Raw genomic sequence first — 27,171 nt, 5'->3', positions numbered from 1 at the left:
AAAAGTAGGTGTCTATTACCTGATAAAACTACTGTGGTTACATTGAACGTTGCATGGCACTACAGTAAATCTGTCATGGTTCTAATTATGAAATGTTTACATCTTTAGTGGCTATAGCTATGGAACTGACTATAATACAACAATTTTTGTAAAACTCCCAACTCACACTTTGAGTGACACACTTTCAAATATTATGTTACCTATAATACACCCTGCTGCATGGATACTCAGTATGTATTTCAGCAGATCACACATAATATATTTGAGACAGTGTTCATAATATGTCAGACTATTTACAATTTCATTACTATTTAATGGAGAACATAACATAGATTGTAGTATTTGGCTGTACTCAATACATTTTCGATGTTGTGGAAGTATAATTTACTTTGTGGTAGACTTTCTGTACGCTAGTCGCTACAATCATTTGATCCCAATCCAAAAGTATATGGATTATAGAATCTACATACTTATAAAGCTCCCCTAACTACTTGTAGTAGCCATTCTAATCTCTAACAAGTGCTGTCATGTACCTTAAATAATTTACACACTACATCTTCCTATACCTACATCCTTTTCTGATTCCTCCAGCCAAACTTCCTACAATGATTAATAGACATTTAAATGTTATTATCATTCACAAGATATAAACACACAAATTTCTCTGATATTCAGTTTATGGCAGTGCTTGCGAGCAAAGGTGTGAACAATAGCATTGAAAGTTATTAAAAAATTATATAAATCTCTAAAATTTATGTTACACACAGTCAAAACAAAGTTATCTTTAAAGGCCTCTTACATGACAAAGTAAAATTTGGTTATTTTTTAAATTGTTTGTACAATTCAAACCCTGACAATTGACAAGTATTAACAACACATGTTTCACACAGCAACACAAGCATTTCACACCCTTTCTCGACTGCCGTACACTCAGTAGCACAACTACCGATTTATCCCGAAGTTCCGACTTGAGCTAGCTGTAGTTCGTAGCTCTGACACACACAACACTAGGCACTGTGCTTCAGGACCGTGTTTTAGTACTGTCCGCGTTGGAAGCCGAGGCCCACGCCCCGCATGGTGTGGGTCGTCGCTCTGGCCACCTCGTACTGTGCCTGCATGGCCTGGAAGAGCTCTTCTTGCTTCTTGATTGGATCTACTGTCTTGTCTGGAGTTTCGGTCTTTACAGCTCCTAACGGTAAATGGAATAATTATATAACAGTTAAAAATCACAGAAACAAAGCATTCATCATAAAAATAATGGTATTACTAAAATAATTATGTGTATATTGTGAATACAATAAAGGCATATTATTTGAAAAAAAAAACTCTCTTATGCATTGTTACTGAAAGCTACAAAAAATCTTGCCATTAATCATTCCACATAATTTTTCAACTCCTAAGAACTGAACATTCGTACTTGAGTTGATTCCCCCTAGATGAGGGGCACAGACAGAATAAGTTGAAAGAAAAAGGGAGCAGAAATCAGCCAGTGCAGGTATAGTAGACCTAAGACTGAAAATGCTTCGTACCTGGTTCCTTAATGCCCATGAGCCTCATAAACTTGGACACTTGCTTGCCATCGGCGTCCTGTGCGAAGCGAGTGCCACTCCACTTGGCCGCTTCCTCCGCCTCAGATTTATTCTTGTTAGACCAGAGCAACTTACGCTTCTGTACCTGCGACAAGTGCCATTGATGTAGATTTACAACATAATAAGTTAATTCGCGTAACATATATTTTGGAAAGTAATACCAGCATATTTATATAGACTATCTTATCACAAGCTATTGAAATTCCAGAAAAAGAATGCTTTTTTTTTTACTCATGTGCCGCACGGCGTGTTTTGATAACCCATGTAAATATAAAACACAATTAATACAGCTTTAATTTTTGTGTCACTGTCACATTAATTCGAATTTCTTTAATAAATAATATCTGCCAATCACACGCACGCAGTGCCGAGCTCTGAGATTAGTCGAAATAATAATAATAATAAAATAATTGGACGTATGTCTTGCCTGATCCATAATCTTGTTGGCATTGACAGCGCTGGGGTTGTAGTAGGAGGGTAGGTGTGAGCCCTGCGCGGGCACCTCGCTGGCAGCCGCGCGCAACTGCTGGGCGGTGGCCATCGACCCATCCGGAGTCTTGATCTGAAGACCTGCAGAATGTTAAATAAAGGTTATTTAGTCCAGGAACAAGGTTTTGATTCTCAACTCTAAGTAATAGTTGGTAAAAAATATATTTTCTGTTCCGCGACTTATCTTACCAATAAAGATTTTATGCACTTTACCTACTTATTCAAAGCGATTTATGGAATGCAATAAATGTTTGGTGTCGAATTTATTTTTGAAGGTAAAAGCAGTAAAGTTCGACTTTCGATAATACAAAGATGAAAAGTAAAATCAGGTTTAGAGCAATAATGAGAAGACTTCATAAGGACTTGCCCATTTTCTCCATAACTTCAAGTTTCTTGTTGACTTTGTATGATGAAGGTCGGTAGTCACCGGAAGGTGGCGATGACCTTCGCTCTGAGGAGCTGGAGGAGTGTCCCGGCGGCGGGTACTGCGCTCCGCGGGACTTGGAGCGGGATCTGTCGCGACGGTCATGACGGTGACTAGATGACCTGAAAACATTTAAATCATTTATATAAAATATTTTTCTAAGTAGCACTTTCTGAACGTCTTCTTCTGCTTTTTGGACTATACGTCAGGTTAGCTAGCAAGTTTTATTGGATTCTTAAAAATTAGTTACATAAATAATACGACAGTATTATAAAATTGAGTACAAAAACGTTAGTAATGTTCGACTAGGGAGAACACGAGAGTTACCTCATGATTATAGATTCTATTACGAATAACTCGAGTGATCCGATACATACCGATTATTTGTGACCGATTCAATTTTTCAATGGACATAAAAAAATAATCAATTAGATAATCGTGTCCCACCTGTCCACGCGAGAACATATACATGGCCGAACAACCGTGCGTGACTGAACACCGGTCCGGAAAAATTTAACTGCCATTTATCGGCACGCTAAGAGAAATAAAATGACTGTTTCTATTCATCAGTATCTACCTTTTCTCCTCGGAGCGTCGACCGTGACGGTCCCTGTCTCGCTCGCGTTCTCTGTCCCTCTCGCGCTCACGACGATCGCGGTCTACGAATCTGAAACAAAGAAGACCATCTTAGGATTGAATCAAGATTAAAGTGGCTTATATGTGTTTCTTTGTTACATAATATGAGGGATTATTAATGGGTGAATTAAGGATTGTCGTTCAGCGGTTGTTTGACGCTAAACCTGTTCTGACTATACAGTGTACATTAAACACGCATCTTACAGTATATCGCTATTGGCGATAAGACCGCCATCGTATCCTTATACTGTACTTTACTTATTTAACTGGTGTCATGTATGTACTATAAAGAAATACATCTACAATAAAGAAAATGATTTACTAAAACAAAAAATTACACATAGATAAATATTCTAGGATCATACCTGGGTGACACAGCATCTCTTGCATCTTGGGACTTCCTGTTCATGTCTGGTGGCATTTCTCCGCTGAAAGGTTTGAGGTCCATGAGGGCAGGGACCTTTTCCCTGTCATCCGGCCGGTCCCCCAGCAAGCCGCGCCGACCCTCGTGTGTTCGAATGCGGTCACGTTCGCGATCCATCCTGTTTAATATTACTTTGATGTTACGTAGGTCTTTTCCTTGTAAGTTAATTTAGAAATCATCTCTCGTTTTCAGTAATGGGGTAATATATTATATATATAGGTACAGTTATACATAGCATAATGTGTATAGTAATAATAGGTTTTTACTTTAAAGTAATGACGCTTCAAAAGTCTCGTGTGTTCACTGTAATAGCGGTATGCAAGAGAAGCACTTGGCTTAGTGACTTCCTATAATAATCATTCCTTGCAATGGCGCGTTCTAAATCGCAAATCGCTGACTTTGGTCTAAAAGCTGCTTGTTTAAAATGGGAATGGGTGGGCTACGTTTGGGTAAAGTATGTATGTACCCAGTCGATGCTATCCAACATAAAGCGGCGACGAGGACGACCTAGGATAAGATGGTGCCACATACTGTAGGCATATCACATAAAATGGATATCAACTCAAAGCGACTGTCGGATATGTAACGTTACTGTACTGGCTGTTGGACTTGTTAATAAATGTGTACTGAAATGAAATGAAGAGATGATAAGTAACAATGATGACTGCGACACTACCGTACCTGTACCTGTCATCCCTGCGCGGCGAGCGTCGCTCCTTCTCGCGGTCGGGGCGCTCAGCGCGGTCGCCGCGTTCAGGCCGGGCGCGGGGCGGTGACTCGCGGCGCCGCTCCCGCCGGTCGAACTCGCGATCCGCGCGCTCACGTTCGCGGTCAACACGATCGCGATCACGTTCGCGACTGTCATCTGTTAACGAAAAAGTTATAAGTATAATATCAGCCTGCTATGTTGCACAGCTGAGTGAGGCTTTTTGCCAGCATTTGCGCATCATCACTTAGCTGATCATCATGCTTATCCACTGCGAGTGTGCTATTTACATAGAAAGACTAGCTCTGTGCATATCAGCAAACTCTATGTATAACATACTATAAGAAAAAAAAGTCACAACTATCTTCTTTACAATGATTTCAATCAATATGATCATTCATTTATACTTCAAAGATTTATCTTTACGGTGCTTTATGTCAAAAGTGGGCTTACAACCTCGCCCTTACTATGACAGAATTAAATCCACAAGTTCTTACTTGATCCTCTACGTCCATCCCTAGACGTCTGTGTGGATGGCGTGGGTTCCGCCTGAGGCAGCTCGGGCTCCGACTCAGCGCCCTGCGAGTCCTGCGACAAGAAAAAAACTCCTTACATTATATTACTAAGACAATTTACGTGCTGAAATCAATTACAGTCTAAGTTGTCAGTAAAATTTCGAACTTAAATTTAAGCAAGATTTATAAATCTACTTAGATATCTATGTATTCTATGTGAGACACCAATTTAACATTATATTATATGTATTGTACAAAAATAATGTCAAAATTATTTTTCAAGTAGGTTTAACAAAGATAGTAGAGGTTATCTATTTTGGACTTTTGTCAACATCTGATAATGTTATCACTGAAAATATTATTGGATGATTCCCCTTTTTAGCAATTATTACTAAAATAAGTCTAGGAACTAAAGTATATATACAACACCTTGTACTAACTTGATAAATGTTGTAGATTAAAAAAAATATATACAATATATATTTTTATACAACAAAAAACTTAAAATAAACGTTGAAGTCGTTTTGAGGTCATCAAGTAATTATATAATTATTATTTACTATAATAATGATTTCTACTCATGTTTTTGTTTACATCTTAGCATTGCATCATATTAAATCTAAAAATAAAATTTATACATACAAAAGATAACTATCACAAAATCAATAAAAAAATGTTTCGTCACAGATTTTATGAGTAAATCCTTCAAATATCTAGGTACATAAACTTAAAATAATGTAACCAGCAAGAAAAAAACATGTGAACCAATGACTAGTTCTCGACACTCTCACTTGTTTCCTTGCAACAGTTTTGTATGCACAACAAGCAAAGAGGCTTAATATTATATGCATTCTTCTATTATCTTGAACCATCCAGTAGGAATCTTCTTTATCTGTTTAGCAAGCAAGTTCAAAGTACATAGATAAAAAAATGATTGCATTATAACAAAAGAGTACTTTCATCGTAATCTAAACATTGAATATTTCCATTTCATTTTGAAAATATAATAGATTATTAATATTTTATTTCCCAATAGAGAAATTATACACACTCTTTTAGCACATGTGTGTTGTAATGTTGGCAGTATATTGGTATCTTAGAGCTAAGTACTCACGTGAGCCTGAAGTTAAGAGGTTGCAGTGCATGGACTCGGTCCTTCATCTTGAAGCCTCGGCACGTACTCAAGGGGTATTTGACTTTTGTTTTGTGTCAATTTACAAATGGGTAACATATAAAATAATAAAAGTGTTAATATCATTGTCGAAAACAGCAGAATGCAAAGTTGCTTTTTTTTATTTAACTATATTCTTTATCTTTTCAATGCTATATTATTGTCATATTGATTTATTTGACATGTTGAAAATATAGAAATTGACCTTAAAAGCCTGAATATAAAATGAAGAAATATACTACTTATTTATCAATATTAATCTACTTAAATTCACCACATATACAAGAGACTGGACAGTGATACTGTGGGCTACTGCCCAGCAGGCAGTAGATGCCAACTGCACCTACCACTGTGTTACCATATGTGATGTATAAACATAACAAACAGTTACCTCGCTCATGTCCATGTTGACGTCATCGTAGTTGGTATCGTCGTCCCGACGGCGACCTCCGGAGCCGCCAGCTCCCACCTATAATATCATTCTATTGTCAAGCAGAGAACGTAGATTAATATCCATGATTCTCATATAAATTTCATATGCACAGGCTAACATTTACAAACACACATTCGATATCAAATTTCAATTAACGTAAACTACTATGCGATGAAAATTTGCCAAGGACGCTATAACTTACCGATGGTTGTTGGCTTCCATATCGCTCAGATTCATTATCGTCATCGCTACCGTACCCAACAAGACAATCCATTACTATTTCTTACTTTATGTTTGTGAACAGTTCTTTTAACAATATAACACAATAATTCTTATTTTCACAATGTGAAAATAAATATAGCTCACTCAAAGCAGTGAAAATTAATGAAATTGACGTTTTAGCTTTTCTATCGAGTCTATTACACCATTCCACAGAGAAAATATTAAAAAAGGTTGCTATAGGAAATAAGCAATGTTGTCAATTAAAATAATTTTACTTCTTTCTTCTAAAGTACCTAATATTTTAAATATAAATATAATTAATAATTTTTTTACTATCTTCAATTTTAACTCATCCAACTAACATAAAAAAAGTTAAGTTCTGCAGATCCCCGTGGTCATCGCAGTTCACTTAGAAAGCAGACTTCGTGAAAGAGTATTTAGAAAAGTCCACTTTGGCTATTTTCAGTAACCGTGGGGCATAGTAGAAAGAGAAGCTTTGTTTCAAGTTGTGTTGTTCATTTGATGCTCATGCCTATCATCATGCGTGCTTGGTCTAGTACCCCGCACATAAGGTTCAAGCTAGACAGTTGAAGCACATGCTTAGTGCTGTAACAGTTTGAGCTCACCCTTAAAATACATAAGTCAATAATAAAACTTCTCAATCACAAATTTTATATATTTTTACTTTTTTTTTTAAGTTATCACATTTTGTCTACAACTACAGAGGTACTGCAATGAAAACTATGTGCTATGTACAGTATATACAAGACGATATTAAAAATATATAGGTACCCAATAGTTTGAATGAATTGAACATGAATGTGTAAACTAGATTTTGCCATTTGCTAAGAATTTTTATAAAATTTTTGGCATGCTCCTTTCAATCAACATTGACTTCTTGTTTCTTGTTCCGATCTCTCGTTTGTGATGTTCTATCTAAGTCGTAGTCTGTTGTCCCATGAGCTACCAGAAAGATAAACAGGCCTCCTATAGCAAACATTATGTAAAGAAATGTTTCTTGCTTGTTTGTATGCTCTTTATCTACTTGTTTCTCACGTTTCTTTCTTAAGAAATCTCTTTCATATTTAGCTCTTTCAAACAAATCACCATAGTGACTCTTTGACCTGAAAGATAATTAAGTAATTTATTTTATTTTTATAATAGCAGCTCTGAAATAGATCTAAATTAACATGTATAGTGAGTGGTTTACAAGGTTTAAAGAGCAAACATACCATGTATCAAAGTCATATATGGGTTTTTTGCCATCCATGGTTGGGACAGAAGATCGGTGAATTCTTGACTTGTAGAATTTTAGTGTCGGGTCTGTTGGCTCGGGTTCTGGCTGATATTCCACTTTTGATCTAGTCCCTAACCCTCCTAACAATCCTGCACAAACATAAGAAATCCTGTTTTATTAACCAAGTCTACTTTCATTTTAAGGAAAACTTAGAAAGAAACTAAAATGCAAACCTTTATCATACATCTTTTTCAATTTTACATTCCCCAATACTTCATAGGCCTCAGTAATATCTCTAAATTTCTTTGCTGCCGCTTCATCCTAAAAGTTGACAGATTATGTAGTATTACATAAACAGATATAAAGCTAGAAAATCTAATTCTATGCCAGCAACTATGTAGACTAACTTGAGAAACTAAATTGATAACAAGTTATGAAATAAAATTAATTATTAATAGTCATTTAAATTTGAACTGTAGCAGACTTACGCTTGACTTGTCTGGATGGTAGATTTTGGATAATTTATAATAAGCCGATTTGATATCATTTTGTGTGGCTTTAGGAGTTATTCCAAGGACGTCATAATGGTTGGCGCAAGAACGAGGTGACGTGCTTAGAGATCTTAATAAGCTAGTTATCAACCTCGAATTGCTTTGGCCGAGCATCTACAAGTAAAACATTTTATATGAAAAAAATGCGGAAATGATTGATGTTTCACCATGTTATGATAGTTATAAACATTATACGTACTGGTTTGTGTACAATTGATTTAGAAAAAGCTTTTGAATGCCCAGTTAGGCATCCAAAATGTTATAAAAGAGGGGAAAAGTAAAGTGGAATAAATTTGGGAACACCGTTTTTGACATTTTGTAGAAAAATCTTCCTTCAATATTCTGTCAAATTTTAACATAACATGCCAAAAATTATGTAAGCTTTGTGATATGAATATTAAATCAGCTGATCATCCTAAAACATAAACATACGGATTTTTTTTTATTTATAACATTTTATTACACACGTCGAACTAACACAATATAAATTAGAAACTAGTATAATTATATTATATTATTATTTATAATTTTTTTATTATTTCTATGGGCAATGTTGGATGTAAAATGCGTTCAAAACATATGCTATTTTCCAAAATGTTTTTAAGATTAGATAACCACTACATAGCGTTGAATGTAAAAAAACATTTATTTTCAGTAAATAATTAATGAAGTTTTTACCATAAATAATGAACCCTGTACTTGTAACTTAGTTTAATTTGATATTGTATGTGTCTCTTTGTATTTTAAAGTCACCGAGGTTTGGAATGAACCTAACTGACGTCAAATAAATTAGTCATCGTCTAATTTTTAAGTAATATTTGCGTTATTTCAGTTAAAGGCTGTTGTTTTCTTTTGTGTTAGGTGCATAAATACTGGTGAGTATAATTTGTTTGATATGTATATTTTTAAGTGGGCTATTTTTATAACAGATGTTATGTTGAAAAATTGCGTCCTTATAAGGTAATCCTTGTTGTGTATACGACGTCGTGTGCCCTAGATAAACTTCGTTACTAATACTCGACGGCGGTTTTGGCAGTGAGTCACTTTCTCGTTAACGGACAAAAGTGACGATAAGCTACATCATAAATTCATTAAAAGGTTATTTATAAACCAAATTCTGTTCTACGGAGCGTTAGACGCGCAGTCAAATAGTGTCCACTTGTGTTATCAGCGTTAAAGTTGACAGAAGGAAGTTTGTTCGTACATTCAAATAGGAATAGGTATACAAGCAAAACTTTAAAGCACTCATTAAAAATACGATCCCCCAAATATCTTTATAAATAAAACAGTGTTAAATTTTAATTAATTCGATTTATTTCAGATCACAATGTCGTCCCGTAAGACAGCTGGCCGCCGCGGCACCAACAAGAAGCGTGCTCAGCGAGCAACTTCCAATGTCTTTGCCATGTTTGATCAGGCTCAGATTGCTGAGTTCAAGGAGGCATTTAACATGATTGACCAGAACCGCGATGGTTTTGTGGACAAAGATGACCTTCATGATATGTTGGCTTCCTTGGGTAAGACTAAAATTATTATTTTAATAGTTACCTTAAAGCAACCCACTGCTGAGCAAAAGATTCTGCAGTCTACTTCTCTTCTTTACAAACCATGAGTGATATGCTTTTTTAGTATTATTTCCCTGCCAGATTATTTTCATTTTTTGAAGTGTACTAAGCATGGAAACAGAATGATAAGTTATCATCCAGGGACAGAAATGGCTGGATACCCAAATAACCATAATGCCTTCATATGTGGTATTATTTTTATGTAAGGAGTGCTAAAATTACAAATTCCAAATTCAATATCACCATTTACATATTCTCAAGTGTCAAGTATAATACAGATAAATTAAAAAAGCAAGGTTTAAAAATGAAAGTGCCCTGTCACTGCTGACTGCAATGTATGAGTCAGCCTTAATGCAATTTTTGTAACTCTTTATTTTTGCTTTGGAAAGCTCACAGGCTATCAACATATATATGTGTTAACTTATTGGTGTGTTAATATGTCTGACTTATATTTTAGATTTCATATTATTCACCTACATAAATAATGATTTAATATTATCAAATGAATAATGCTACTGTGTCATTTGATTTACTCATACAATACTAAATAACATTACTAAGGCATGCCTTTGAAATTGGCAGAAAAAGAAGGAAATAGTGGAGGTCTGCAACCAAAAATAAATTTTGACTCAAAGATGCTATCATAGAAGTTAAATATTATAATAATATGTAACAAAAATTAATGAAAACTATTTGTTTCAGGCAAGAACCCAACTGAGGATTACTTGGAAGGCATGATGAACGAAGCTCCAGGGCCTATCAACTTCACCATGTTCCTGACACTGTTCGGTGAGCGGCTCCAAGGAACTGACCCTGAGGATGTCATTAAGAATGCATTTGGGTGAGTATTATCCTTTACCATTACCATTAAGGGTTGTTAGGATGGTGTGAGAAATAGAATTTGAGCTGCAATGTGTTGTGGTGCCCACTACTTTATTTATTATTTATGTGTTCATTGAATAAGAAGGTGCATGGTATAATCTTTTATTTGTTAGAATGTCCAATGAAACAGGGATTTTTACTGGCAGCTCTCTTTTTGATCAATATTAAATTAAATTTAAATTTATTAAATTAAATTTATTTATTGTGTAACTAGGACTAGATTACATGACAGAGTAGTTTTATGACAGTATAGGCAATATAGTTACAAGTAACAGAAAATGGCTGGCTATGAAACCATTTCTTATAACATATGATACTTCTCGCCTCATCTTAATGAGCCTTTAAACAGGCATGACCATGCTAGTCATAATGTACATGTTCTATTGTGTGAATTACAATGGGTATAGGATGAATGTCATGGTTTAGTATATCTATCTTAACTAGATGTTGTAATATAAGTAATATTTATAAATGATAGTTAAAAAAATATATTCAGCATTTTAGGGAAAAGTAATTAAGTAACAAATAGGCATTTAAGAACAGAATAAAATAAAACATTGATAAGGCTTGAGGCTTTGATGTTATCGTAGAATGCATGTTTATTCACCCATACTTCAATTTTGAAACCTTAATATTTAAAGAATGCTCCATAGCAAGTCATTCTATAGAAATAGCCTAGTAAAAAATAACTAGGTAGAGTAGAAGTTTAAAAATATTTTTTCTATAGAACAATGAGTTTACACTTATTAAAATAATACAGAGGTTCTTGATAGTTTATCTCTTTTATATCCTTCTATCATTAAATATTGAATTTGATTGTTTAGAACTACTGGAGTCTTATCTGGCTTTTTACTATACACAGGAAGAAATTCCTATTAGTCAATGATACCATTCTTATCAATGTGACATACTATTTGAATAATGAATATTTAGTTACACACCCAAGGTTGGTCTAATTGACTTGTATATCGTGAGTTAAAAAATATTTAAATTCAAGTACAAACACCATCATCGCCTTTTCAACAATCTTTTACAAAACGTCTTGAATACGTCCAAAATTATAATATCTTTTAATCATCCTGCTCAAGAAGCCTCTAGCGCTTAACCAAAATCATCCTAATCCTTACCAATTTATACCGTTAGATGCTTCGACGAGGAAAACCAGGGCGTGATAAACGAGGAGCGTCTCCGCGAGCTCCTCACCACCATGGGCGACAGGTTCACAGACGATGACGTAGACGAGATGCTCCGCGAGGCTCCCATCCGCGACGGACTCTTCGATTACGTCGAGTTTACCCGCATACTGAAGCACGGAGCCAAGGACAAGGACGAACAGTAGAGAGTTAACTAGGTGGGTTATCAGTAGACAGGTAGATGTTGCATTAGAGGGTTCTAGAACATTTTGAATAGTTTTGATACTTGAATTTTATTATTCGACGTTTATAATCTCGATACTGGTCGTTTGTAGTATTGTAGCGGGTTTATCAAAAGCAAGGTATCGACCAGTATTTTTATATCACCTCTAATGGCAAACGAAAATTGAAAGTACTTATGATTTTGTGATCGCAAATGAGATGGGAGAATTTAATTTTTTACCTCGGCTGAAGTAGACATGTAACCCGCCTTAAGCATCGCCATTTTAATAATTATATAATATTTTTGCCAAACAATAAATTGGTAATATAAATCAGTAGATGTATAAGTTAGATTGATATGAATTTCAGGATAACATTTAAAGATACTGAGGTGCTAAATATACCCTAGATCTTATCGAATTACGCATTTCCATTCACGCATTTTGTATTAAATTATAATTCCACTTTATTGGACCACTAAGTTAAGTTTGGCTTCTTATAATTTTGTTCGTACCCAATGTTCAGATATTAGTTTTTAAAATTCGCAAGTATTATTGGCAGCACTGTGATTTTATGCAAGTTTAAATGAAGGATTCAGGTAAACAAGCTCTATACAATAATGTAATTCCATGAAGGCATTTATTTTAATTATTTTTTCTACTTGTGTGTGATTTTAGTAAAGCATAATTTCCTGAGAAGTTCCACTATAAATAGCAGTGTTGCCAGTTTCTAAAAATCTTTAATTGGTGAAGTATTAATATATCATTCCCAGGATTAGATACTAACACTTCTCTCTAAAATGAAGTCTATTTTAAGTTGAAATGACGAAACGTTTTGTTTAGTAATATTATGAATTGTTTAGTATTAGTATTTCAATAAAATTTAACTTATAGTGTTAACATAATAAGTTGTGTAATCATGTATGTATGTATTTGTTTTCATTTATTTACTCATAAATTTTTATTATCTCGGAATTTATGGTTTTAATTTGCCTCTTCAATTACTCTCTAAAATAACCCTTTTAATTATCAGACTGCTTATCTTATTTCAAAGGAGAAATGGTGGTTAAACGATTGCTGTTACTTTGTAACACCTTGTTTCAAGTGGCGTGAAGTCATGGAAATCGTTTAATAACGACCGCGACTAAAATGGTGGTAATTAATTAGGTAACTTCATTAGAGGCGATAAAAACATTTTATGGCAGCTTATAAGATAATTAAGTCGTTATAATATAATGGGCGAAGTGGCTAAAGTACTTTTTATTGTTTATTATTAGCCGCGTTTTAAATATATCAATAAATAGTTTACAGTTTGCATCTTGTAGGTTGTCCGCTTATCTGCACATAAAATGTCAATGATGCCACTTCATGATCATGAAACTAATTCTCTGGCCAAGTTTCCAAATCATTAGCTTCTGCAGAAAATAATGAAAAGTGAAGAAGTAACTTCATTTCGATGGTTCCCGTAACTTTGACCTCTTATTTATATTTGAGCGTTTCACATCACCGCTGAGTCCGCTGCCCATAGTCGAACTGTTCCTTCCTGGAGAGGCCACTATTTGTCTATTTCAAGTCTATAATTCAATCGAAAACAAAAAGATTACCTCAATTCTCAATGCCCAGAATTCGCGGAACGCAAGTTTAAATATTAAAATCCTTACGCATAGAATCTTTTTCAACATACTACATTCCTTAATCGTTATACCCAGTAAAAGGGAGTTACCACTTCATAGTAACTATAGACAGTAGTCCACGAAGATATAATTGAATACTAGAGTCAAGTCAAACGGTAAGTAGGTTAAGCAATACACACTTAGTACATTACCGAAACAGTTTTTTGCCACTCCCTTTATCGCTCTTACACCGTAAAGGCGTGGTGTATGTGTCCATGCATTAAGCAAGAGGTCATTGCCCTCTGAAAACCTTCGGAAAACGACTTCCCTGCATTATTCTTAACATAGGAAGATTATTGCATCGCGGTGGTAAGAATTGTATTCCGTATTGTGTCCCAGATGATTGATATTGATAAGGATGGTACCCCGGTGGTTTAAGAGTTTGGCTTGTCATACCGCTTTCTACAGGTCTACGGAAATAAAGGGGCATTTATTGTACAACATAAAGACGATGCTCAGTTCCACCAATATGACTAAACAGAAAAATTAAAAACTCCAATTCTGATCTAAATCTGCTTTGCAGTTTATTCTCGAAACTATTTTACTATCTTACATAGTAATCACAATTTTTAAAATCAGGTTAACCCGTAGGGTCTATTGGTATTCGATATTTATTTGGTCCATTTTTGTCTGATGAGGTCTGCGCACTTCTCGGCGACAACCATGATGGCACCTTGAGGGTTGCCTGTTGGCGGTGAGGGCATGGCTCCCGCGTCACATACTCGCAAGTCTGAAAATATTGGGGTTAGATTAGTGCTAGCATCTAAAATTGAATTAGAATGCTCGATTTACTTTGCCGAACCTAAATATTTTGTTCTATTTCGTTAATTAAGTGTAGATACATGTTAAAAGAAGGTCACTCATTTACTTTCCAAAAATAATTAACGTAAACTGATACTATTGTAGTCACTTTTGCTATTTGAACTCAGGGGATAAAATATGAATTTTTACAATTCGTACCTTCAAATAGCGAAAAATAACCCTGTAGACCTCATCTAAGAATAATTCCTAAGCTACAAAAAAAATGGAAGGTAATCTCACTGGTAACGTTGTAGACTCTGAGTGAGGGATCGACGACGAGTCCAATAGCGTTGGTTCCGAGCTGGTGGTTCTGTGGGTCGGTGTGCAGGCGGATCATGCACTCGCTCCACTTGTCAGACCAGGCCTCGGCCACGTCGTCGCACTCCTTAGTGTAAGCAGGGTCCAGTTTCACCTCGTATTTGTCTTGGAGGATCTGTTGATGATACGTTGATGTTTATTTATAGTCTTAAATTGCCCAAATTGAATGAAATCTTTGAGCGGACGAAAGTATTGACATCTGCGAATTTGACTACTTGACTAAAATTGTGTACTGGAAAAAATACGGCAAAACAATGTGGGAGTCTTATTCTGTCTTATTCACTTCTTTACCAGAAAATTTAAATATTCTATACATACGGAGAAGAATGAAGCTATTACGCGTTGTAATCCTATTATTTTAAAGAGTTGAACTTTAGCGTTCCTGACTTTTAGAGACGAGAGACAAAACGTACAAACAGATTTTTCCATTACCTGGCTGTTAAATATTTTCCTTAAGTATTGGAAGCCTTCTTTGATGGCCTCCATGTCATCAGGATGGTCGAAGAAGTTAGGATAGTACAGAGCCTGGTCGAAGGGATCCGTGGAGTTAAGGGTCATGTAACCGACGCTGCGAGGCAACAAGTGGACAGCATTTGCACTGTAAACAAAAACAAATAGAACTTTCAAAGTATACCCGTTGTGCGCCGGTTGCATCAATCATCACCGGTTGAATTAGTCTAGTCCGTTATTGTGCATACGACTTGACTGTTTGTAAACCCGCCCGCGAAACAAAGATTCTATTTGCTAGTGCGGAAGTCATTTAAAAAGAAAGCTTCGCATAATTGATTAATAGAAAATCGGTCTACATGAGCCACTTTCCTTGAGGAGGTAGGTGGCCGATGTCTAGTTGCGATATTTGTACAACGGCTTACGCTGATCAAATAGCACATATGCATAAAAAGGTAACTTGAGTATCTATCTTTGTCAATTCTCCAAGGAACAATACGTTTTGTCCATGTATCGCGTCTTTATCTAACTTCTGCATTAATGATTTCCTTACGAAACGTTGTAGCCAGATGAAGGGCAATCTCCTGCGGGTTCTCCTACAATACCGGTCTTGGAGCATTCAGCATAGAGGCCATTGAAGAAGAATTGCAGATCGGGTTGGTTTCGCTCTTTGTCGGCAAAGCTCGAGTACAGGAATCCGGTGAGCTGAAAAGCAAATGAAATGAGACTGTGCAGCGCTACAGGTGGTGTTCAGATTATTGTGCATAGTATGACTGGTTTGTTTAAACACTTCTTATGTATTTCATGTCCGGTACTTATTGGTCTCGTAAGTAGTTATTTAAGAGTAACGGTTGTAGGATATCGTAGGTCAATATTTATCTAAAACCTTACCTGAGTCAAACCAGTGGAAGCCATAGGTCCTTCCCTGTTCAACAGGTAGGCGGTCAACGCATTCCAGTCCAGGGTTTGAGTGTTGTTCGCTTTAGTCAACAAGAAGTATAAAGTGGCTCCACAATGGTTCTTGAAGCTCTTTCCGACGGGCAGGTCAGCTACCACGGGGATGTCGAACTTGTCCAGAGTTTCTTTCGGGCCGACTCCGGAGAGCATTAAGATTTGAGGACTCTTCAAGGCTCCAGCGGTTAAAATTACCTAAGAAGATGTAAAAAATATTCAATCATCAAGTAACTAGTTAGATACTTTTCTTTTTTCGGCTAGTCAAGCTCTTGAACTTCGCAGAGGTTCTGCCAAGACAGAATCAACGCAAGGATTATTTTATTTAAGGAAACAAGGACTCTTATATGAAAGTTGTGTCTACTAAGTATTAAACTCCACCATTTTCTCCTACTTACCTCTTTGTTAGCCTTAACTTTCCTCTTCTTCCCCTTCTCATCGACGTACTCGACTCCAACAGCCCTCTTGCACTTGAACAGCACTTTGGTGACGTGTGCGTTGAGCTTGACACTCAAGTTCGGGCGCTCTGACTTCGGGACGAGGTAGGCACGGGCTGTGGTGTAACGCTGGCCGTTGCTAGAAAAATAAATAGATTTTTTTTTTATGTGGTTAATGGAGACAAATCCCAATGAATGTCGAAATGGTCCATATTGAATGATAAATGGAAGTATGATCGAAAACTATCTAAGTTTTCCGATACTCAGACCAGCAGGTGACGTACGTTCCTTAAGTTTGTTCGATAAAACTATGATCATAAGATTCGAAAAAGTCCGCGTATGACTCTAAACATACCTAATGAATTTGTAATTCCAAATAAATGATGGTCTGTAAATCATGGGTACTCGGATGCTGAGTGATGATTAAAGTTAATGTAAGTATTCCTCGATCCTTTGCTAAATTTACTACATTTGGTTGTATGAAAAAATACAAGAATAGAATTCCTCTAACTAATAAACTTCTGCTGATTATAAGACCATTTATGTATATCGTAAACAATACCCCTGTAACAATATGGGTTAATCCCAGTTTTATGACTAAATCACGTTGTTGTTAAAATGCTTGTAGACTATTATCTGTTTTATGCACTTCATTAAGAGATAATAAGAACATAATAAATTGTGTAAGTAGGGTGTACACTGTACGCGTGCTTAGTTGTTAAGGAAAACAAATCGACAACAGGTAAAGTAACAATAAAAATGAAGAGCTGTGTTGTCAGCAGTTCCTGTAGTCAAGAAATATACAGTCGCTAGCGTTAAATGAAAAAAACTCCTTCAGCGCAATGCTTGAGTACACCACGACCAACCCATTGAGCACTACGTGTCACGGGTTCGATCCCCGCTAAGGGCAAGCATTTGAGTGATCCACTGCTCTTGGGTATGTTCAGGGAAAAAAGAAAATAGTCTAGGAATATTAACCGAATGACATCAGAAATATTTATTTTGCGAACAATGGCCTTCATGTCTGAGGGATTCTCTACCAGTCAACCAAGAACTGTTGCAGAGAAACAAGACCTAGGTGTAAACTAAGAATTTATCATCTCATCAAACAAATATCTATATATATAAAAGAAAGTCGTGTTAGTTACACCACTTATAACTCAAGAACGGCAGAACAGATTTGGCTGAAAATTGGTAGGGAGGTAGCTTAGAGCCAGGAGACGGACATAGTATACTTTTTATCCCGTTCGACAGCGTTCCCGTGTGACTTGACATGAAACGTCAGTCACTATAAAACGTGGTATAACAAAACGCAAATGACAGCTATGTAATGACGTATGGATGACAATTTGATATTTGTAAGAAATCAATATTAAAACTACTTCTATCTATATATATATAAGAAAGTCGTGTTTGTTACAACACTTATAACTCGAGAACGGCTGGACCGATTGCCATGGTTTTTGATTTGTTGGATTTGTTTCCGTCCCGAAAACAGAATACATCTTAAAAACAATGAAAACTCGATATGTGTAATGAATACTTTCATTTCAATAAATGCTGATTTGTTTATTACATGTAAAACTTTTGTTGTCCATAGGGTGATACCAGGAGATCAGATAGTAGTATTTCATGAGGGTTGTAGCTGGGGAGCACGAGGGCGGTACCAGGAGAGCACGTAGCCGTAGTTGATTAGGGTGATACCAGGAGATCAGATAGTAGTATTTCATGACCTTAGAGTAGGTAGCAGTCATGAAGGGATTACCAGTAGAGCAGTGAGGGTTATAGCTGGGTAGCAGGTACTGTACGCGTGAGAGTAGGGTGGGACCTTAGAGTAGGTAGCAGTCATGAGGGGATTACCAGTAGAGCAGGTAGCAGTAATACATGAAGGTGGTACCATTAAATCGGGGAATGGTAGTCAAAATCAAAAATAAACTAGATATCTATTGGCAGCACCCATGAGTTTGGCTCTAAGTTGCAGTAGATGTATATGAAGGTGGTTGCGATCTTGCTGAAGGGCCGCGATTAGCATAAAAAACTAATTCAATCGGCAATATTAGTAAATCATGTGTTTCTTATTTACAACCTATATACAACTTAAAATGATTACTTAAAAACAATCAGCAATATTATCATCGACTCTAAGGCGGTACGAAGTCCGCCGGGAAAGCTAGTTCGAAATAAAAGAGGAATACTAACTCGTTAAATGCTTGTGCGATGGCGAAACCTTCGGGAGTGTTGGGGTCATTGATGTCTTTGATGATAGGGAAGCCGGTTTCGTTAGCGGCGTCCAGTAGGTCCTGCAGCTGCGGTGGCTGGTAGTTGTACTGTAGGGAAAGAGACATGGTCCAATAGGTTATTTAAAAACCTGTCAAGTGGGAGCCTGACTTGCGAGACTGAGGATACCGTGTAAATAGGCTAACGAAAAAAAATTGCGACGAAAATTAGTCACTCATCGAATTAGGGCCGTATCAACCGCATTTAACCCTAATGTGATTGTTGCGGCAATGTTACCACCGTTCATTAGATATAGCCTGGCTGACAAACGGATGCACGCTCAGCGGAGTCTTAGAATCGAATAGCTGTCGTCGTTTTAATCCTTTGGATACGACACAATACAAAAAGGGACCCGAGGAACATACCATCCACTTTTTCGAATACGTATCTAAGGAAAGGACACAATGCACTACGTGTCTGTATTCCTCTGTGCTGGTGGCTTCCTGTATTCGTGATTTCAAAATGTTCTTGGTAGAGGCGTTTTTAAACACCGATACGTAGGGCCACGATGTTACCCCCGCGGCATACAAAAGGCATTAGTAGATATTTTTGTATAAAATTACCTGTTGTATAGGCATAACTCCAGCATCCGAGTGGTATTTTCCATCGACCACGGTTCCAATTTGCTTGTTGTTCTCAATCATGTCCATGTATGGTTGTAGCTCGTCCCAGGACCAGCCCTCAGCGCCGTGGGCTACCCAGTCGTCGTAGTCGGCGCGGTGTCCTCGGTGGTACATCATGCCGTTCAGGACGCTAGTTCCTCCTAAATAATAAAATGTATTGTTTGAAGAAGTATACTATCACAGTCGTCTTGGGTATGTTGTTTGGCTTTTGATTGCTTTTCTTTGACATCGTGCAGTGTTGAATAAACATTTAAGAGACATGCACAAAGACACCCAGATTACGAACATACAAATGCTGATGTTCAGGGATATGGGACCGGTGCCGCGCAAATAGTGGTCATTGGCGACGTGTCCTTGCCTATTGGCTATCCTTGCAGTCTTATTTTTTACGTTTAAAATCTAGGAGCTATTTAAGTAGCCATAATAATAAAACTTCTGTGCTCTCTTTCCCTTCGTGATTATAACAGCTGGCTTCTTATTAAAAATAGCAATGATACCATAAAATACAAATATTGCATACATAATATGAAATTACGAAATTATGTATATAAATAAGTACTTAATTATGCGTTATTAATATTCATTACATTTCAATATATTAATGTTCCAAAAAAGTATAGCTAAGGACCAACTAAACTGATGGAATAAAATTACTTGAAAAAAAAAGCAAACATCTGTTCTCTCGTTGCGTACAATATGCTCACATTACAACACAACTGACTGAAATATTGTCAGCTGATCGATGGAAAGCAGAAAACATAGGGCTACATTTATGACTTTGAGCACTTAGCTGAGGGACTTTCTTGTACGGTTGTAAGACGCTAGAAAGCTACTTACCCAATACTTTTCCAAGTGGCCAGCTGCATCCTTGTTCCCCTTGATCGAGACAGAAATCACCGAGCTCCGCGCGCACTTTCCAGTCCACTTCCTCATTGCCCCAGAATCCTCTGTAGAACCCAGGAACTCTGGCGGCAATCGGTTCTGGTCCACCTGCTTCTAGCAATAGCACCTAGAGAAAAATATATGATTGAAAATCCTGGCAGTAGCCTGCGGGTCCGTTTACGTGGATCCCAGTTATCGCATCCGAATCCCGTATTTCTAGACGAATCTATCACTGTAAAAGATTCATCAAAATCTTTTCAGTAGTTTTATACACATACAAACATCCATCCGTTCCCTTTCATAGTACGATAACTATTAGTTAGGTTACCGTACCGACGTGACAAGTCTGGTTGAGTTTAACCACACCTTTTATCTTACAAAATATTTTACAGTTTTATACAAAAAGATGCTAGGATCCGTGTCTTTTTAAACTATCTAATCTACGTACATAAGTTGAATGATCTTACTTTAAACGTTCCATTCTCACTAAGTCTCGAAGCTACAATTGACCCTGCAGATCCAGCTCCAACGACAACGAAGTCATATTTATCATCAGTTTTCTTAACGGACTCAATCCTCTTGCAAGGCGTGGAGATATCACATCGGCCCCATAAGTAGCTCTGTAGGAGCACCATGAACAGGTATGTGCCGCTGCATACTGGCGAGTTGATTACAGTTGGACCTTCTTCTACTATAGAACAACCACAGTCCTGAGAAAGAAATTGTTAATTAATATTTTTGTAGTAACTCAATGAGTATGAATGATTATGATAAATGAACTCGTATTTAAATAGATCCTTGATTTTCTTATTAGATTTTTTTACCGCTTAGACATTTGACAAGAACTCCCGAATTGTATTTTTATTTTTGTCTACATTCTGGATGTTTGTCATTAAATTGTTTATTATTACGGCAATAGATAGTGATTTCTTAGGTTTATGCGAATGTTAGACATTGAAATGAAACTACTTTTACGGATTTTATCGCGGTTTAATTTAAGATTTTAGTTCCCGCCGTTTCAAGACCTTTGCAAGTATCATGGTCACAGGCAGACTGCCCGACTACGATAAAATTCGCAAAAGTAGTTTCATTTCACTGCAATAGATGTTTAAAGTAACGTCCGAACGAGTAATAAGTTAGAGGATGAAATGATGATAAATAAAATGCTTAATAACGGGGCAATGAGTTCTTACGTACCTGGGCTGACAGAATCATTTTGATGGATTTCCCTTATGCTCCAGAGGACCTAAAACAAAATATAAGGTCCTCTAAGTATATACTTGTGAGCAAGAAATTTTTCGCAAATAATTTCCGGAAAACTGCGCTTATTTCATAATTTCCGCGGTATTTATAGGTGCTTATTCTCATTCTGGACTAAGCAAATATAGTTGTGTTATGTAGTATGTATATGTTGCAGTTCATTTCTCAATACGGACAATTCTTAAAATGACAGGAACCATTAAAATTTTAAAATCCTTCGTATAAATTTTCTGCAACAACTTATTTCGAACAAAGTTTTATCGCCTCTTTCATTTGTTTCATGTTAGAAATGCAAATTCGACCGGCAAACCTGCCGCCCGCCGCATCACCTCATGAGCAAGGACTTCGATTTTGTCCAAAACTATTCGGTTTATTCCGATAAATGCGCGTGATTAAAAACTTTTGTTTAGTAAATAATTATGAATATGCGTTACAAAAAGTAGATACATATAATAATATGAAAAAAAATGTGATACAATGTCCCATTCGCAGACCGTTTTCGTGAAATGTTGTGTCCATATTGGTTAGTTTAATTGAGCCATTTTGAGGGTGTTCAATTATTAATACCGTGATACTATAATTTTTATATATAAGATCAAAATTTATGTTTGTCGCCTTTGTAAAATGCTTTCACCTGATTAAATTTAAACCCTTCGTGATACACAGACAATGTGTGACCCAGAAGACTTTCAAATAAAAAAAGTCGGCGATAAAAAAGCTAGGCAGATTTTTTCAGGCATTTTATATATGTCGGAATATTAATTCAGCTGCTGCATGATTATAGGTGACATAACTATATGAGATCGCATAAATATATTTCATAAAAGAATATGATAATGAAAAATTAATTTTAATTTATATTATTGATACACGTGAAAAAATTAAAGAGACAGTTTGTAATTGCTATAAATAAATTAATAGTTTGAGAAAACTACCTAAATATAATTATTCAAGTGCTTATCCTCAACCCCCAAAAGTTTTGTTGATGGTAAAACTGTTTTTGATATTTAAAATGCTGTGTTGCGGGCACATCAAAATCTAAAATCATAGAGCTAACTAACACCCATCTAGTAAAATATTTATGTGAACGGGGTTCGAACCAGCTACATTGTCTTACGAACCTAGTGTTAGCACCTGCAACACTTCCTTTAAAAAAAATACTTGGTTACCGGACAAAACAGGAAGAAGTCACAAAAATTAAAGTTGAAAAAGCATGATATTCAATAACCTCCATTATAATCTTTGGTAAATAATTGTTGTATAATTTACTGCCAATATTGTTCTTAAAAGTCGTGTGATGTTTGCTCAGAAACACTTGTCATATCGCATTAAGTAACAGTTCCAATTTTCGCGCGCTTGCACGGTACATCAAAATGTTCATCATTTTGTCCTGTTTTCGTATCGTTGATGATTAACCTGGAGTGTGAATGAGCTGAGTGAGTGGTTAAGGTCACAACGCCAAACCTAATGCGCGACGGGTTCGTTTTCAGCGAAGGACAAGCGTTTATCTGGTTTACGAATGCTTGTTCTAAGTTTGTTATGTCTTGAAAATTTGTGAAAGCCCCGTCGACACAACCTAAGGACACAACCCATTCCTTAATGTCGGGAGAGTTTTTTTTTTAATAAATTATGAGTTTGGTGCATGCCGGGACTTGAACCTACGACTGCCTCTGGCATATCCAACACCTATCCTATTGACAACAATACAAGGAAACTTACCCAGTAACAGTGATACTGTTACTGGGTAAGTTACGATTTCGCTTTTTTATGTTACGATCCGCTGCTCGGCAGTTTGCTCATAATTAGTTGCATATGGTTAGAAATTGATTACTCCTGTAACAAAGTTAGGAACATCTCTTTCCTTACTCTATAAAAATATAGATAAATTGCGATTCAGCACAATTTTCGTCACGCGTCGTTTGTTATTAACATCTTGTTTTCTCCAAAGTTTTCTCTCATATACGAAATACTGGTCCGAACCAAATACAAATCATCATCGGCCTAGTTCAATTCAGCTAAGTACCATTAGTTTTACAAGAAGCGACTATCTATCTGACCTCCTCAACCCAGTTACCTGGGCAACACGATACTCCTTAGGTAGTTAAACTGTAGACTGAACCAAAAATATATGATGTTGCATATTTAAAAACATTAACTGCCGCTACTTTTAGGCTATACAAACATAACCTAAATCTATCTAATCTGCACAACACTTACTTTTATTATGCAAACATAGTTTGCGATAAACGGAAAAAGGCTCGATCTTCTTATCAATATAATTATCATCTTAGTCAACCACATTTTATCAATACGTAACTGTATGTCTACGTCACCATATACAAGATAGAATAAAAAAACAAGCTTTTGAGGTGTGTATTTCTGTGCATGATAGCTGGCTGGTAAAGGCTACCACGCAAAATTCTCAGTGCGCGATGTATCGCGGGCTCAGTTAATTATAATAAATCAATCGCGTAGCAATTGTGTGATCCACCAATGCTTGTTGTGAGTCTGTGCTAAAATCCCCCCTGACCGAAGGTTAAAATCTCCAAAGCTGGCGCCCACTAACGAGAAATGCCATTAATTAACGCGACAGTTGTAGGACCTAGAACTTAACGCGATAATTTGACAACGGCATGGCATTAACATTTTGCCGTTTAGCGGCGATAGCTCAAGCGGCGGTACCTTCATCAAAAAAATTACGCATTAATTATTGCGGTAATGGGCATTGACTTTAGCCACTAAATTTTATTTTGACAGCCAACATTTCTAGTTACATGCGCATTTCTATCTAACGCATCGCTTCACCTTCGCTTCAACGCAGTATTCTATATACTGTAGAAAAAAATCGCTCGTTACAATTCGTACAATTTAATAAAACGGACAAGGAAAATGGGGAACATTTATTTTGTGTACAGCTGTTAAAGTTAGGTACTCCTTCCATAACATGTATTGCTAAGCGTATGCACCTACATCAATGAACCTGTGTAAATGTCACTTGAATATTTATCTACACGTAGGTATATAGAAATCGGTCCGGTTTTTAGCAGGAAGCCAGTTTCAGCGAATTTTCTCCCGTCGTATCTTGCTTTTTATTCAGACTATGTATTTTCGCCCTTCATGACAAAATCCAAATTCATTTATTCACGATAGGCTGCAAAGTAGCAATTTTTAAACGACAAAGTATTATTTTATGTAGACATCACCCGTATCACCCCACCTTCACTGCTTCCTAAGTGACTGTGGAGAATAATTGCAACAAACCCTTCAGCATAGCACGCCGTCACTTTTTTAGAATAGCACATACATAAATTGGTTATTAATTTGTTGTTTCGAACATCTGTGACCACCTTATTTAGTTTTCCACCTAAATTTACCGGGCTATTAACACTCGCGGGGGTTCGTTTACACTACAGATTGCCTTAGAAGCTTTATCTGTTTACGCGGACTGTACCTTCCAGTCGCTTCAAATCGTCACAAAGGATAACTGACATAACGTAACGAAAAGTCAGTATTTATACAAGAATTGATATATATTATAATATAACAATAAACCGTAAATTTCTTAAAAGCCATCATTCGCTACGTTATGAAGTCATCTTATTTTTTTTTTCAGTAAGCACCGTTCTCTTAATATCTTGGTCATGGCTTTTTATTATGGTTGACTGTTATCTATCACAGTTGATTCTTTGACTTAAGTAATAAATTTTAATCAAAATTTTAATTTGACAACGGCATGGCATTAACATTTTGCCGTTTAGCGGCGATAGCTCAAGCGGCGGTACCTTCATCAAAAAAATTACGCATTAATTATTGCGGTAATGGGCATTGACTTTAGCCACTAAATTTTATTTTGACAGCCAACATTTCTAGTTACATGCGCATTTCTATCTAACGCATCGCTTCACCTTCGCTTCAACGCAGTATTCTATATACTGTAGAAAAAAATCGCTCGTTACAATTCGTACAATTTAATAAAACGGACAAGGAAAATGGGGAACATTTATTTTGTGTACAGCTGTTAAAGTTAGGTACTCCTTCCATAACATGTATTGCTAAGCGTATGCACCTACATCAATGAACCTGTGTAAATGTCACTTGAATATTTATCTACACGTAGGTATATAGAAATCGGTCCGGTTTTTAGCAGGAAGCCAGTTTCAGCGAATTTTCTCCCGTCGTATCTTGCTTTTTATTCAGACTATGTATTTTCGCCCTTCATGACAAAATCCAAATTCATTTATTCACGATAGGCTGCAAAGTAGCAATTTTTAAACGACAAAGTATTATTTTATGTAGACATCACCCGTATCACCCCACCTTCACTGCTTCCTAAGTGACTGTGGAGAATAATTGCAACAAACCCTTCAGCATAGCACGCCGTCACTTTTTTAGAATAGCACATACATAAATTGGTTATTAATTTGTTGTTTCGAACATCTGTGACCACCTTATTTAGTTTTCCACCTAAATTTACCGGGCTATTAACACTCGCGGGGGTTCGTTTACACTACAGATTGCCTTAGAAGCTTTATCTGTTTACGCGGACTGTACCTTCCAGTCGCTTCAAATCGTCACAAAGGATAACTGACATAACGTAACGAAAAGTCAGTATTTATACAAGAATTGATATATATTATAATATAACAATAAACCGTAAATTTCTTAAAAGCCATCATTCGCTACGTTATGAAGTCATCTTATTTTTTTTTTCAGTAAGCACCGTTCTCTTAATATCTTGGTCATGGCTTTTTATTATGGTTGACTGTTATCTATCACAGTTGATTCTTTGACTTAAGTAATAAATTTTAATCACGATAATTAGTTGTCGGACTCGTTATCTTAATTCTAATGTACTTCCTATTTAGATGTCATGGAAAAGTGTCCTGTTTTTATTTCCTGGTATGTTTCTTAATATTAAAATTAGTTATGGCCGACAGGGTCTATTGCTTCTGTATTTTTCTGTATGTCGTGGAGGGCTTGCGACTTTATGCATGGATCTTATATGCACGAAGTGTAAGATGAATCCCAACGCAGGCAAATTACCAATCTGACTTCTTTAAAGTTATGTATACGTTCTTTATTATTCTAAAGACACCACAGAAAACATCATGATTAGATTGGATAGATTCTATATATTGGAATTTGAAATCTACCCGATTAATAAACCTTCCCTATACCGGAAAAGGCTCAGCAGTGTTAAATTTATAGGCTGCTATTATTTATGTTGTTACGATCTTTTACATTATGGTTGGGGTTTGTGGAGGGCTAATCTTAAATATGGACTAAATTAAAATTAGCTCATCT

At 36.3% G+C, this 27,171-nt stretch overlaps 4 protein-coding genes across 9 annotated transcripts; 1 reads left to right on the top strand and 3 right to left on the bottom strand.

The window, feature by feature from the left end:
* Window positions 1–372: 372 nt before the first annotated feature.
* LOC113502812 (arginine/serine-rich coiled-coil protein 2) lies at window positions 373–6,808 on the bottom strand. Of its 4 annotated transcripts, none has more exons than XM_026884517.1 (10): window positions 6,590–6,808; window positions 6,346–6,436; window positions 4,766–4,856; window positions 4,244–4,427; window positions 3,504–3,680; window positions 3,080–3,169; window positions 2,446–2,624; window positions 2,017–2,159; window positions 1,530–1,674; window positions 373–1,189 (listed from the first exon to the last, which is right to left on the bottom strand). In XM_026884517.1, the coding sequence occupies exons 2-10, from the start codon at window positions 6,358–6,360 to the stop codon at window positions 1,035–1,037; spliced, it is 1,179 nt and encodes a 392-aa protein (XP_026740318.1). In that variant the 5' UTR covers window positions 6,361–6,436; window positions 6,590–6,808; the 3' UTR covers window positions 373–1,034. The 4 variants fall into 4 exon arrangements, with proteins under 4 accessions (XP_026740318.1, XP_026740315.1, XP_026740317.1 ...); XM_026884514.1 differs by having other exon boundaries at window positions 6,346–6,423; XM_026884516.1 differs by having other exon boundaries at window positions 4,250–4,427; window positions 6,346–6,423.
* Window positions 6,809–7,267: 459 nt separating this feature from the next.
* Window positions 7,268–8,747, bottom strand: LOC113502813 (dnaJ homolog subfamily C member 30-like). Its single transcript, XM_026884518.1, has 5 exons — window positions 8,597–8,747; window positions 8,335–8,511; window positions 8,080–8,167; window positions 7,842–7,995; window positions 7,268–7,733 (listed from the first exon to the last, which is right to left on the bottom strand). Exons 2-5 carry the CDS (start codon window positions 8,509–8,511, stop codon window positions 7,490–7,492), a joined length of 663 nt encoding a protein of 220 aa, XP_026740319.1. The 5' UTR covers window positions 8,597–8,747; the 3' UTR covers window positions 7,268–7,489.
* Window positions 8,748–9,166: 419 nt separating this feature from the next.
* Window positions 9,167–13,173, top strand: LOC113502818 (myosin regulatory light chain sqh). 3 transcript variants are annotated; one of them, XM_026884530.1, is made up of 4 exons: window positions 9,167–9,272; window positions 9,719–9,914; window positions 10,665–10,803; window positions 11,988–13,173. In XM_026884530.1, the coding sequence occupies exons 2-4, from the start codon at window positions 9,725–9,727 to the stop codon at window positions 12,181–12,183; spliced, it is 525 nt and encodes a 174-aa protein (XP_026740331.1). In that variant the 5' UTR covers window positions 9,167–9,272; window positions 9,719–9,724; the 3' UTR covers window positions 12,184–13,173. The 3 variants fall into 3 exon arrangements, with proteins under 3 accessions (XP_026740331.1, XP_026740329.1, XP_026740328.1); XM_026884528.1 differs by lacking the exon at window positions 9,167–9,272 and adding an exon at window positions 9,477–9,495 and having other exon boundaries at window positions 11,988–12,321; XM_026884527.1 differs by lacking the exon at window positions 9,167–9,272 and adding an exon at window positions 9,511–9,617 and having other exon boundaries at window positions 11,988–12,321.
* Window positions 13,174–14,370: 1,197 nt separating this feature from the next.
* On the bottom strand, window positions 14,371–21,939 carry LOC113502817 (glucose dehydrogenase [FAD, quinone]-like). Its single transcript, XM_026884526.1, has 11 exons — window positions 21,805–21,939; window positions 21,075–21,317; window positions 20,563–20,734; window positions 19,666–19,865; window positions 19,025–19,152; window positions 16,787–16,964; window positions 16,329–16,586; window positions 15,991–16,142; window positions 15,423–15,588; window positions 14,913–15,105; window positions 14,371–14,601 (listed from the first exon to the last, which is right to left on the bottom strand). The coding sequence occupies exons 1-11, from the start codon at window positions 21,820–21,822 to the stop codon at window positions 14,483–14,485; spliced, it is 1,827 nt and encodes a 608-aa protein (XP_026740327.1). The 5' UTR covers window positions 21,823–21,939; the 3' UTR covers window positions 14,371–14,482.
* Window positions 21,940–27,171: the final 5,232 nt, after the last annotated feature.

Source organism: Trichoplusia ni, chromosome 18 (genome assembly GCF_003590095.1).
Source record: "Trichoplusia ni isolate ovarian cell line Hi5 chromosome 18, tn1, whole genome shotgun sequence".
Taxonomy (NCBI): Eukaryota; Metazoa; Arthropoda; class Insecta; order Lepidoptera; family Noctuidae; genus Trichoplusia; species Trichoplusia ni.
This window is presented reverse-complemented; position numbering and strand designations above follow the sequence as displayed.